Source organism: Ziziphus jujuba, chromosome 4, assembly GCF_031755915.1.
Source record: "Ziziphus jujuba cultivar Dongzao chromosome 4, ASM3175591v1".
In the NCBI taxonomy this organism is placed as follows: domain Eukaryota; kingdom Viridiplantae; phylum Streptophyta; class Magnoliopsida; order Rosales; family Rhamnaceae; genus Ziziphus; species Ziziphus jujuba.
In genome coordinates, this window is record NC_083382.1 from 23782059 (window position 1) to 23795210 (window position 13152).

The 13152-nt window shown below is 32.2% G+C and overlaps 1 protein-coding gene across 1 annotated transcript; it reads right to left on the reverse strand.

Moving 5' to 3' along the window:
* Positions 1–11278: 11278 nt before the first annotated feature.
* Positions 11279–12251, reverse strand: LOC132799186 (dirigent protein 22-like). The gene has a single exon (XM_016022264.4). The coding sequence runs from the start codon at positions 12155–12157 to the stop codon at positions 11606–11608; it is 552 nt and encodes a 183-aa protein (XP_015877750.3). The 5' UTR covers positions 12158–12251; the 3' UTR covers positions 11279–11605.
* Between the last annotated feature and the right edge of the window lie 901 nt (positions 12252–13152).

Consider the following 13152-nt stretch of genomic DNA (forward strand, 5'->3'; position numbering starts at 1 on the left):
TAACCAAATCTAAACCACTCAATTTACTATATATATATATATATATATATATATATATATATATGTTAACCAAAATCAGCAGTAAGATCACAATAATCTTCACAATAAGCTCAGCTTTCACCATTTTTTTTGTTTTTCTTTACTTTTTTTATTTATTTATTTTTTGTACTAATATAGCAATAACAATATCATCAAATATTAATCTCAATCCAAGTAATTCAACACAACTCACGAAGTACACCAATGGATAAAATTTGATTCAATTCAGTTCTACTAATGTATTTTGGCTAGGATGCAATCCGATGCAATTTTGTTAATCAAGATATTATGCTGAGAATACAAAATTAATAACTAGAATTCAACAAGAAAAGATCACACAAAAACCAAAATATTCAAGGAGAACAACTAATGCAATTTCGACCAAAATTCAAGATTAGGAAACAACAAATTTTTTTTTTTTTAAGTAAAACGGACACAGAGATACCAAAAGTTTGACCCAAACAAAGATTGATACCCAAGAAAGACTAAACAAATTTGGACTCAAACAAAACCTAATGCAAGATGAATTTATTTTCGGATTTTTTTTTTTTTTTTTTTTTGGATTTTGATGATGATGGATAACTAACACAAATATATTAGAATGCAGTCTACCTAATGCTAAATTGCAGCAAGAACACAAAAATTAAAATTAGAAGATAATCAAACTTGAAAATTAGAACCTTGTTGTAACACCAAATTGATATGAGTTTAAGCAATCCAACCTAAATTCGTACAAACTAATATTTGATTGTCTAGTTGATTTAGGTTCTGTGGCATGAATAACGCCACAAAAGAGTTGCAGAAATACCCTATTGATAAGTTAAGGTTTGAACTTTAATTCTTAAGTTAAAAAAGTTCAAAGGATAGTTGTTAAAAAACCAAAAGGTTTAACTCTGACAAGCATTAAATTTTACTAAAGATAAAAAGTTATTGTATTAATGAAACTGCAGCCTTTTTATAGGGAAAAATACAGGCAAAAAAAAAAAAAAAGATAAAAATTCATTCAAAATTGTTTCATAAACCTTAAACCCTAAATTCTGACTTATTTTCTAATTTAAATTTGACTAGTCAATTCTTTTATAGTTTAGAAAAGTGACTATTTACATGACAAATTAAGATTAGAAAACAAGTTAAAAATTAATTGTCTAGCTAAAAATAATTAAAAACGTAATAAAAATTAAAGGTTTCCTAAAGTCAAAATAAAACTAAAATTGTAAAATTTTGAGAATAAGTAATTTGGTGATCAAGTAAGACACATAATTCGGCCTAAAAAGGAAACAGACTAATTTCTTTCTATTTAAGCTAGGTTGGACAGCCACTTAATTGCCACATATCATGCCATATGTCCTAGGATGCCATGTTATCAAAGTGCAATGTCATCATACATTTTAAAATGACCAAATTGCCCCTAATATTGGCCTCCTTCATACCTGCATATCTGCAGCCTTCAATGCTTAATATTGTTGTCAATTTTGATTCTTCCTTACTAAAATTCTTATTCTTTATTGATAAGTATCTTTCGGATAAGATTATTCAATATTTCTTTAAACCACTTTGCATGAACTCTTATAATTAGTCCACTTGGCAACTCCAATAACTTAGGTCTCCATCTTTAAGTTCTTCCATGGCGATCCTCATCAAAAAGAAAACCATTTGTATAACATACATAACTCAATTATATCGAAGATTATGTTCTTTTGTTTTTTTTGTAGTGAAAGTATTGAAAGTATATGATACTTTATCTCATATAAAACATGTAAAAAAATGGTTTAAATCAAAATATAAAGAAATAAACGGTGAAATACTTTATGCTATATTATTAAACTACTATATTAAATAATTGTTGGTTTTTTACCTAGTTTACTTTGATTTTTAGTAGATTAAATAATTATTATATTGTTAGTATTTATAAATTTTATTATGTATATAAAATAATTTATTTTAATATATATTTGATATTGTATGTCTTGTCCCATATTTTTCATTACATAACTATTATACCGAATTTATAAAAATTGTAATTTTTGTACTTTTTAAGCCAAATATTTATTGCATTCTTTCATTAAAATAAATAATTTATACATATATGTATTTTTACTGTTTTATATGTAACTAAGTATGAGTTGTAGACATCCCTGCTTTCACTTTCAATGGTGGAAACATCTAGTTTCGGAAGAACTTTTTTAGAAGAGTTAATGTAACTAATACTTTAAGTGAAGAGGTCATGATAAAATTCTTTGTCAATCCAAAAACAATGATAAAAGTGTACATAATTTACAGTTTTTAACTTTTTCTTCACATGAGATTTCAAAGTCTATTGTCTTCAAAAACACATTTTCTACTATTTCATGGGCTGGAACAAGTCCAGGAAGATAGTTGATACATATACAGGTCTAGTCGTGATGACAAACACTGTGCGAGCAAGTGCTAGTGCCTAATTGAAACTATCATAGCATATTGTTGAAAATTGAAACTATCATATCATATTGTTGAAATGAAGAGAAAAATCTGTGGGATATTTGTTATGTGTGCTGAAATAATGTTTCCACTACTTGTTAACTTGTCCCCCAAAAGGAACATCTAATTTCTTTTTTTTTTCCTTTTTTTTTTTTTGTTCTAATAATGTAAATTTCTTTTATAAATCAACTACAAGCTTGTGTCAATGGATGGATGTATGAAACCTAGTTAGTAAATTTGGTAAAAATTCACATACATATGAATTTTTAAAAAAAAAAAAAAAGAAAAGAAAAGAAAAGAAAAAAAGAGCGCCTTTCACTTGTAGAATTCAATTATACAGGAAAAAATGCATTTTTTTAAGTTAAAGTATTAAACGCATATAATACTTTATCCCATATAAAGCATGTAAATAAATGGCTTAAATAAATTTATTAAAAAGGATAAAAATAAATAAATGGTGAAGTATTTTAATGTTATATCATTAAACTACTATATTAAATTATTGTTGGTTTTTGACCAAGTTTATTTATTTCTTTAATTGATTAAATAATTATTATCTTGTTAGTAATTATATTTTTTTATTATGTATATAAAAATGATTTATTTTGATTCATATTTGATATCGAATTTTTAGTTTCATGTTTTTCATTACATAACATATTATAAATATAAATATCTAATATATAAAACTTATAATTTCCATATTTTTTGGCTGCATTTTTACTAAATTTTTTTTGAATAAATAATTTATACATATATGGACGTATCATGTATGCATTTATGTCATTTCCATATTTAGCAAATTACAGTTAGATCATATGGATTAGAGCATTTTCAATGGTTCTATGGATTATTAAATTTTATTTGCCACATCAGAAATATAGACATTCATTTGCGAAAATCTCTCCATTAAATCTGTTTAAATACTCTATCAATCTAATATAGCTAAAAAAAATAGATAGACACTTTTAAGAAGACTATCTATTTTACATTGTTTGCTAGATAATGTGACTCAATAAAACAATATTTATTAGAATATAATTTTTTTAAGGAAAAAAATAAATAGATAGATATTATCAGTTATTATTATTTTATTTAAAGAAAAAGTAAATATACACATAGTAAATTAATTGGGATTTAAAGAGGATTATTGTAGATCAATTTTAAAATTGAATGTATATCAAGTAGATATTCATATTATATAGACTAGAAATTCTTTTAATTTCCATACCACATAGATTGCAATTCATAAAACCATTAAAGATGTTCTTATATATCAATTTATTTCAAGAAAATCTTATAGCTTCTTGTTGCTTAACAAAGAAATATCCTGACCACACCTTTTAACAAGGTGAACAAGTATCATATATTGGCTCAAGTGTCAGTAAAATAGTTTTCTGAAAATGAATTAGGAATTTCAATTTTTGTTTTTTTTTTTTTTTTAATATGTTTTTGGGTAGTACACCTGTTTAAATAATAAGCACGGTAAACATAAATGCAGGTCAAATAGTATTCGCAAGGTTTGCATTTTGTTATGCTTAAAGCTCGATTTTGTTATGCCTCATTTGTATGTTAACTTCGTGACTCTGTTGGAATTTATAGAAGTTGATAAATTTGAGCATCTAAAAGTGTAATCTTTTTTTCTAAAATGCAAGTGAACTGTGTTAACGTTGTTAGGAAAAGAAATCAAAAAACAAGAATGGAGGAATAGATGCCTTTATCAAGGAGGTTTCGATGTAAGTTTCAAAAAGAAGGATAATCAACTTTTTTAAATCTTTAGATGTTCTTTACTTTGACTGCTCACAAAATTGCTAGGATATGTTTTTTGTAAAGATATTAGTGCTTTAAATCAACAATGAAAGTATTTATGTTAGAGTTTGTTAAAATAGCCATGTGCTTGCACGTGCTTTTCTTTTATACAGTCAGAGTTAGTTAGTTTTTTCTAATATCAGTTTTTAATCCTCCTATGTGTATCAATAAGATTGGTAGCTGCTTTTCTAGTTGGCTAGTTGTTTAGATTATAATGAGCTATTTAAATAGCTCTCGAACTGTTTTGCAGTATAAGCAATAATCATTTTTTTTCTGTCTATTATTCTCTGAAATTTTTCCTCTGTTTCTTTTCATTTTGCTTGCTGGTTATCTCAGCTTTTCTTATTTTTTCTTTCATTTTCTTTTCTGCCAAACACCAGTTCTCAAACCTTAAGTTCATTTTCTGAACATTATCACTTGCTAGTTTTCTCAGCTTTTCTTGTTTTTCCTTTCATTTTCTTTTCTATCAAACACCAGTTCTCAAACCTTAAGTTCATTTTCTAAACTTTATCATGGTATTAGAGCCTTATTCCATGGTGGAAGTGCAAAATCCGATCCTCACTGTTTCTGCTTTTCCCAATAATGTCATCAAGCTTGATGATTCCAATTTCTTCATCTGGAAATCGCAAATTTTACCTGTTATCAAAGGGCACAGATTTCTCAAATTTCTGCAATTTTCTTCTTATGAGGATTATCTGAAAGATCAGCGATCTGATTCTATTCAACTAGAAACAACTTCACCAAGCTCATCGATCCACTCCAATCAACTGAATAAAGAAGATTGGGAAATTCAAGATCAATTTCTTGTTGGATGGCTCCGAAGCACAATTGAAAAAGAGGTTCTAGGGCATTTCAATGGAAAAGAAACATTTTTTCAGTCTCTGGAATGCCATTGTGAATAGGTATGCGGCTCAATCTCCCACTAGAATTTTTCACTATCAACAATTGATTCAAAGTACCAAAAAACATGGTCTTTCTGTAGATGCTTATATTTTGAAAATGAAGAATTTAGCTAATAAACTAGTGGCTGGTGGGGATAATGTAACTAAAAGAGATTTAGTCTTGTATGTTCTTGGGGGGTTAGGATCTGAGTTTAAGTCAATTTCTACGGTTCTTCAAGTTAGACCAGAGCAGTATACATTGGATGAAATTCAATATCACCTACTCTCTTATGAAGCTCAACTTGAAGAAGAAAACATTGCACTTAACTATGAAGTAACACATAAAGCTGCTCAGCTTGCCCGTATTTCTGGTTTAGTCTCCTCAAATGGTGCTGGTTTACCTCTCGATGCAAATCAAGGACCTAATAATGGTCATGGATTTTACGGTGGTTTTCCTAACCAGTTTCAAGCAACTGAGCCTCACTATCACCCTCCTGTTTATGGTTTCACAAGAACAAGACTTTCAGCGTCAAGTCTTTACTGCTGTTTAGCAAATTCTTGGTGGAGGAAGAGGTAGAGGCAAGACTTATGGTAGAGGAAGTGGTCAAAATTCAAAGCCAACTTGTCAACTCTGTCACACATATGGTCATTCAACTCCTTACTGCTACAAGAGATTTGACAGTCAGTTTATGGGACACACTACAGCAAACTCTGGTTACAACTCAAATTTTCAATATAATCCTCAGCCATATGTTCCTTCTCAATCTTATGGGCAACAACAAGTTGTCACTCCACAGTTTGAAAGTCCACCTCAGCATTCTGCTTTTCCTTTACCAGCTTCCCACTATCCTTCTTCTCGGTCACAAGCTTATAATAACAATCAAAACCAGTCTTCTTAACTACCTTACTCTGGTTATCAAAAGGGCTCGACTTCTTACTCTCAACCTTCTACTTCTCAGATTCAAGGAAACTTGGCCTATACTAGTGTTGCTTTTTAACATTCAGGAGGACATAACTCAGTTTCACCTATTGTCACAGTTTCTGAGACGTTTGCCAGGGCTTGTTAAGTTGCTTATCCCATGACTCTCACTGACTCTTCTTGGTATATTGGCAGTGAAGCAACAGACCATTTTGTTGCTGATAGTGCATTTTTACTTGACCAAGTTGAATATAAGGGACCTAATAAGCTAATGGTTGGAAGTGGCGCACATATGGACATAACTCATATTAGTAACACTCTTATTCCCATTTGTCACTTAGCTGTGAAATTGTTAAATGTGCTAGTTATGCCCTACATTGCCAAAAACTTACTTAGTATTTCGAAATTGACTCATGACAACAACATGTCTATTGAATTTTATTCTTCTCATTGCATGCTAAAGGATCATCAAGGGAAGTCCATCCCTAGAGGAGTGAATGAAGGAGGGCTTTATAAGCTGCTGCTTCCTTCCTTTCCACCTCACCAGCACCAAGCCATCTTAGTTCCATGTTCCAACTCAGCCTTGTCACAACGTTTTTCTTCACCTAATAGGCCTTTGTTACAACCTTCTCCATCGAGAAATGAAGATAATATAGTTAGTTTTGATGTCAAGTGTCCTAAACAGAACTCTAGTGTTCCTATGATCTCATCTTGTATCTCTAATTCAGTATCACCTTGTATTTTAGTTTCAGCTTGTAAGCCTTGTAATTCAGGTTTTCATTTGAATAATGAAGTAAATGTTTGTACCTCTAATTCTTGTAATTCTGCTATTGTACCTACTTTTTCTATCAATAATACAGACACTACAATTGACAATTTTTTTTCTTTGTCCCCTAAATCACTGTTTTCTGCTGCTACAAACTCAATAGATATTAATATTTTTCATAAAAGACTTGGACATCCTTCATCCAATGTTCTCTCTAAAGATCTTACTTTGTGCAATCTACAACCCAATTCGACTTCTCTTCATTTTTGTGATGCCTGTCAACTTGGCAAACAACATTTAGTCCCCTTTCCTAATTCTTCCTCTCGAGCTTCAGCTCCTTTGGAACTCATACATACTGATTTATGGGGCCTTGCTCCTATAGTTTTCTTAGATGGTTTTAGATACTATACTTAGTTTCTTGATGATTTTTCTAGATATGTTTGGATTTATCCCTTGAAATTAAAATCTGAAGCTTTTCCTACATTCCTTGGGTTTCAAAAATTGGTTGAACTGACTTCTGCTAGAAAAATCAAATCAGTTCAATCTGATTGGGGAGGAGAGTTTCGATCTTTCTTACCTTACCTTAACTCTCAAGGAATCCAATTCTGACACCCTTGCTCGCATCTGCATCCACAAAATGGGAGAGTTGAAAGAAAACATAGACATATTGTTGAAGTAGGTTTAAGTTTACTAGCTGAAGCTAGTATGCCTTTAAAACTGTGGTGGGATGCCTTTAGATGTTCTGTTTATCTTATAAATAGACTTCCTACTCAAGCTTTGAACAATTAAATACCTTTTTCAATTTTGTTTAATGAAAAACCAGATTTTCAATTCATGAGAGTTTTTGGTTGTACTTGTTATCCTTTTCTTCGACCTTATAATGATCATAAGTTTCAATACCATACTCAAAAGTGTGTTTTCCTTGCCTATAGTTCTGACCATAAAGGATATCGCTGTCTTCATCATACTGGTAGGATTTAAGTCATAAAGAGTGTCAAATTCAATGAAATTGAGTTCCCTTTTGCTACTGATACAAATTTTGTTTCCATGTATTCGTCTTCTTCTTCCCTTTCTAGAAATACTGCTGATTTTTCAGCTCCTCTCTTCATTCATCATCGACCTTCAGTTTTTAAGTCTCCTAGTTCCCCTCTTAGTTCAAATTCTGTAACTATCACAACATCTCCTTCTCTTCCTACTCATTCAACTGCTGATTTATCTGATTCTATACCACCTTCTTCCTCTCTTTCATCTTCTCGTTTGATTACCAAACCCTCTTCTTTACCAACATCTTCTGTTCATCCAATGGTCACTAGATCTAAAGTTGTACCTTCTTCTTGTCCTCATCCAATGGTAACTAGATCTAAAACTAGCTCTCTCAAACCAAAAAGTTTTCTTACTATAAAATTCCCTCTACCTTCAGTTTCTTTTGCTTCAATACAAGAACCTTTCAATATTAAACAAGCTCTAGCTGATCCTTCTTGGAAACAAGCCATGACTCAAGAATATAATGCCCTTCTTCAAAATAACACCTGGAAATTAGTACCCTATGATCCTAGCATGCATTTGGTTGGACATAAATGGGTCTTTCGAACTAAATATAAAGCCGATGGCACTGTTGAGAGATTAAAAGCCAGGTTAGTTGCAAAGGATTTTTATCAAACTCCTGGTATAGACTACAATAAAACATTTAGTCCTGTGATTAAATCAGCTACAATTCGTATTCTTATCATTGGCATTGTCAAATCATTGGGAAGTAAGACAATTTGACTTCAACAATGCCTTCCTTAATGGTGATCTAACTGAAGCTGTTTATATGGAACAACCTCAAGGATTCGAAGATTTGCAGAAACCTAATCATGTTTGCAAGCTTACAAAAGCTCTTTATGGGCTCAAGCAGGCTCCTCGAGCATGGTTTGAAAAATTAAAAACAGTTCTTTTACTTTTTGGTTTTAAGAACTCGGTCTCAGATTCTTCATTGTTCATTCTCAAGACAACTTAAGCTTATGTTCTTCTTCTGGTTTATGTTGATGATATTCTTATCATTGGAAATGATTCAGTTTTTGTTGCTCAATTGCTCAAACAATTGCATGATATCTTCCTTCTGAAAGATCTAGGGTCTTTGCACTATTTTCTGGGTATTGAAGTCACAAGGACTGATACAACAATGTTCTTGAGTCAAGCTAAATATATCTCTGATTTGCTAAAAAGGTCAGCCTTAGATGGTGCTAAACCTATTTCATCTCCTATGTGCCCAAATATAAAGCTTTCTAAAAGTGCTAGAGATCCTTTTCATATCTTGCAGTTTATAGGAGCATCGTTGGTGCTTTGCAGTATCTCTCACTCACTCGGCCTAACATTTCCTTTTCAGTTAACTGTTTGAGTCAATATCTATCAGCTCCTACTACTCAGCATTGGGAAGCATGTAAATGTGTCCTTAGATATCTCAAAGGAACTCTGTCTTATGGTTTGAAGCTTACTGTTGATTCTATTTTACAAGTTCAAGGGTTTGCTGATTCTGATTGGGCAAGTAATGTAGATGATCGAAGATCTGTCAGTGGATATTGCATTTATTTTGGCTCGAATTTAGTATCATGGAGCTAAAAAAAACAGCACATGGTTGCAAGGTCCAGCACGGAAGCAGAATATCGTGCTCTAGCTCATATCATCTCAGAAATTTGTTGGCTTCAAAACCTAACAAAAGAACTTGATTATCATATTGACTGTCCTATAGTGTGGAGTGATAATACAGGAGCTGCTGCTCTTGCTGTTAATCTAGTTTTACATCAAAGAGTAAAGCATATTGAAATTGATCTCCATTTTGTGAGAGATAAAGTCATTCAAAGAAGCTTAGAGGTGTTGTCTTTAATCACTTTGATAGGGTCCTAGATGCATTAAAACGTTCAATTCATTGATCCTACGTACGAGCATCAACCCTAGTATGAAGTTTGTCAAAGCCATATCTAGCAAAATACATTATGGAAGCTTTGTATACTGAGGTCAAATTAAGGATGTTGCCACGATGTTGTCTACTTTGTTTCATTATCTTTGAGATGTGGTTCGTTCTATTTCATAACGGTGTTTCATTCTTGGGAGGTGTTTCAAAAGAATTTGTGCACCTAAATCTTTCTAGTGGTGTGAGCTTGAAAGTTGGGAGGAGGAGTTTTGCAGAGAGAAAAGTTTTAGAGTTCAAGTGAAAATGAGCAAATGAAAGGGAAGATGAGATCTTTGTATGGTTTAAATACTTTAATGAACAGCCAAGATCTGGATCTAAAAATTATCATGAACGATGAGGATTCAAAGACTTTTGATGGGATAAATGAGACAGTTTTTTTAGTTTTGGGAATCGAAACTCTTTGATAGTTTTCGGAACTGAAACGCTTTGCCACGAGTCAACTGTGTCGTGCATGGTGTCTTAATTCGCAGGGAAGTCGAGCAGGCTCTTAAGCATCATCGTTTGGTGTAGCTGTCATCTCATAATTTAATGTCCCATTTCCGAGCAGAATTAAATTATCTAAGTTCGGAAACTATATTTGGGATGACTTTTTATTAAGCAACAGTCAATCCACTGAATTTATTTTTTATTTTTTTAAGAATTTATCTAAATTACAAACTATTTAATCCGTATTCTCATGAGGATAGCACTAAAATTAAATTTGAATATATATTTTATCATTATTTTATTGCCATGCTTGATTGATCAAGTAATATGGGCCTTCGACTTTCCACTAGAAACAACACTTGAGTGTAGACGCTTGATTGATCACGTGGGTGTTTAACTTTCAACTCGGAACAATACTTGGGTTGGGATTTATGATTGGCCTTCTTGCTCGGCCTTCTATCTTTTGTCAAAAATGAATGTTTTGCTTATGGGGGAGGGATGTGAATGCCAATGTAATTTGGGCGATTTGGCTCAACGTGTCATTCATTTGTATCTTTTATCATTATCAAACTTCTTGTCTTCTTACATTCTCCATTATAACTAACTAATTTCAAGCACAACATTTTATTTTCATGTAATTAATAAAAATTATATATTCATAGTATTGATTTCATTGATAAAACAGACTGTCATCATGGATCAGAATTTTATGGCTTGTTTTTTTTGTTTTATCTTTTATCTTTGTTTAACAATGATACGATGTTATTTGATATAAAAATATTACAAAGAAATAAAATTACTCGAATGAAAAAAATTACTAATAAGTGTTTTTTTAGATAAGGCGAAATTTTTACTCTAATCTCAAAGAAATAGAGATAGAAAATTAGACCTAGTCAGAATAATATTCAAGTGAAACGTCCAACTTCTCGTTGGGTCCAACGGAAGCAACAATAACAAAGAAGAACAGAAGAATCAAGTTACTGCATAAAGCTTCACTCATATATGAAATGAACATTTTGCAAAATATATTTTCTGACCTGCAAAGATTGTTTTGATAATCGTTCTTAAGTTCTGGACCTCATACAAGAATACGAAGATGAATTACATTTATTTTAATTATTAAAAAAAAAAAAAAACACCTTCTAGACTTCTTAAATAGACACGAGCATAAAGGATTTAGTAAATCCTAACAAAAGCTCAACAAACAAAGCATAAATAATGCCGACTCTAAAAAACAAATCATACATTAACTTTTAACACTTACTAGCTATGTTTTACATGCCAGCTTTACGGCTTAGATTATTCAATATATCATAGTTGACCAATATATAAATATAGAGAGAGCGAGTTCATTTTCAGTAGTGTAATACTGTGACATTCCACCTGATAATGGCATTAGAGTTTGGGATATCAAGGAAGACAGTTTCTAGAGTGGCAAAACCCCTAGCCAGTCGGAATATTCCGGTTCCAGAAACCACAGAAACATCCCTGTACTTTTGGTAAAACCTATCGGACCCTTGAATCTCCAAAGTGCTGCCATTAAAGTCCTTGTTGGTGAAAACCAGCGACATGAGCAAGTGAAGGTCCGAACCATCCAGAGCGGAGTTCACATAGATACCTCGAGCCCTACCAACCTGGGTTGAATTCCAGTCTTTTGTCTCTGTCAGCTTATCGTCGATCGCAAAGACCGTTCCAAATGCGAGGACCGCCCAGCGCTTATGCGGAATCCCTCCTACCATTTTGGTAGTATGACCGTTGAGGCCAGACGCCAGGTCATGCATGTAGAAAACGATGTTGGTTTCTTTTAGGTTTTGGGATTGGTATTTTGTGGCTTCCGAGGATACGGCTAAGACTACGAAGATCAGAAGGGTTAGTATGGGAATTCTTTTTAGTGCATTTTTGGCCATTTTTGAGTGAGGGTTAAAGTGAGTTTGGAAAATAAGCTATAGCAGGTATAGAGGGATTAATGGAGAATGGAATTGGTGCATGGTTGGGAGTGAAACGCCAACTATATATAATGGCAATGGAAGAGAGACAGAGAGTAAATATACTTTAATTCGGTCGCCACCTAATAATTGATGTCTCTTTTGGAAATTTTGGAAATAAAGTTCAAAAGTTGAATGAATTTGGTTGGTGGAAAGGAATCTTCATTTTTAGGTTTATCCTTTTTTCTTTTGATTGGAAAAAGGACAATGATATGACTATTCCTCAGATGAAATGTTTGGATTTTACTATAGTTTTACTAGCCCAATAATTTTTCACGTGTCTCTTAAATTTTTTCTTCAACAACTTTGAAATTTCAAAGTGCTTTTGAGAAATCATGGGCCATGGATATGCAGCCCCCCCCTTAAAAAGTAATTTTAGTAGCAGAAGCTGCTTCCTTATGTATACGTAGTAGATAGCCATGGCCAATGACAATGACTTTAATCATATTAACCAAAAAAATACAATGACTTGGGGACTTTTGTCATCGGGAAGTGATGGTCTAGGTGATTAAAATGAATGTCAAATTACCATCGGGTGCTGGGCATCGAATGCTAGTATTCTACTTCATTTTTTCATCATCAAATTCCAATACGTGATGTACCGTCTGGTAGTTGCCTAGCTACTTCGCTCTTGAAAGACGAATATTGTAACAGCTTTAAGTCTTTATTTGGACTGTTATTGTAGCACGTTACGTGTAGATAGTGGGTAGGTATATCATTTAGTCTCCTTAGTCATATATCACCAACACAATTTTTTTTTTTTTTTTTTGGGAAGCCATCCCTATTTTTGAATGTTCTAAGCTACCGAGGATCCAATTTCTAAACCAGTTTACACAAAAATATGTTAATCAAAAGCAAAACAAGTATTAGAGCCTCAGATATCCAAAATAATATGACAAGCCAACATTTAAAGGAGC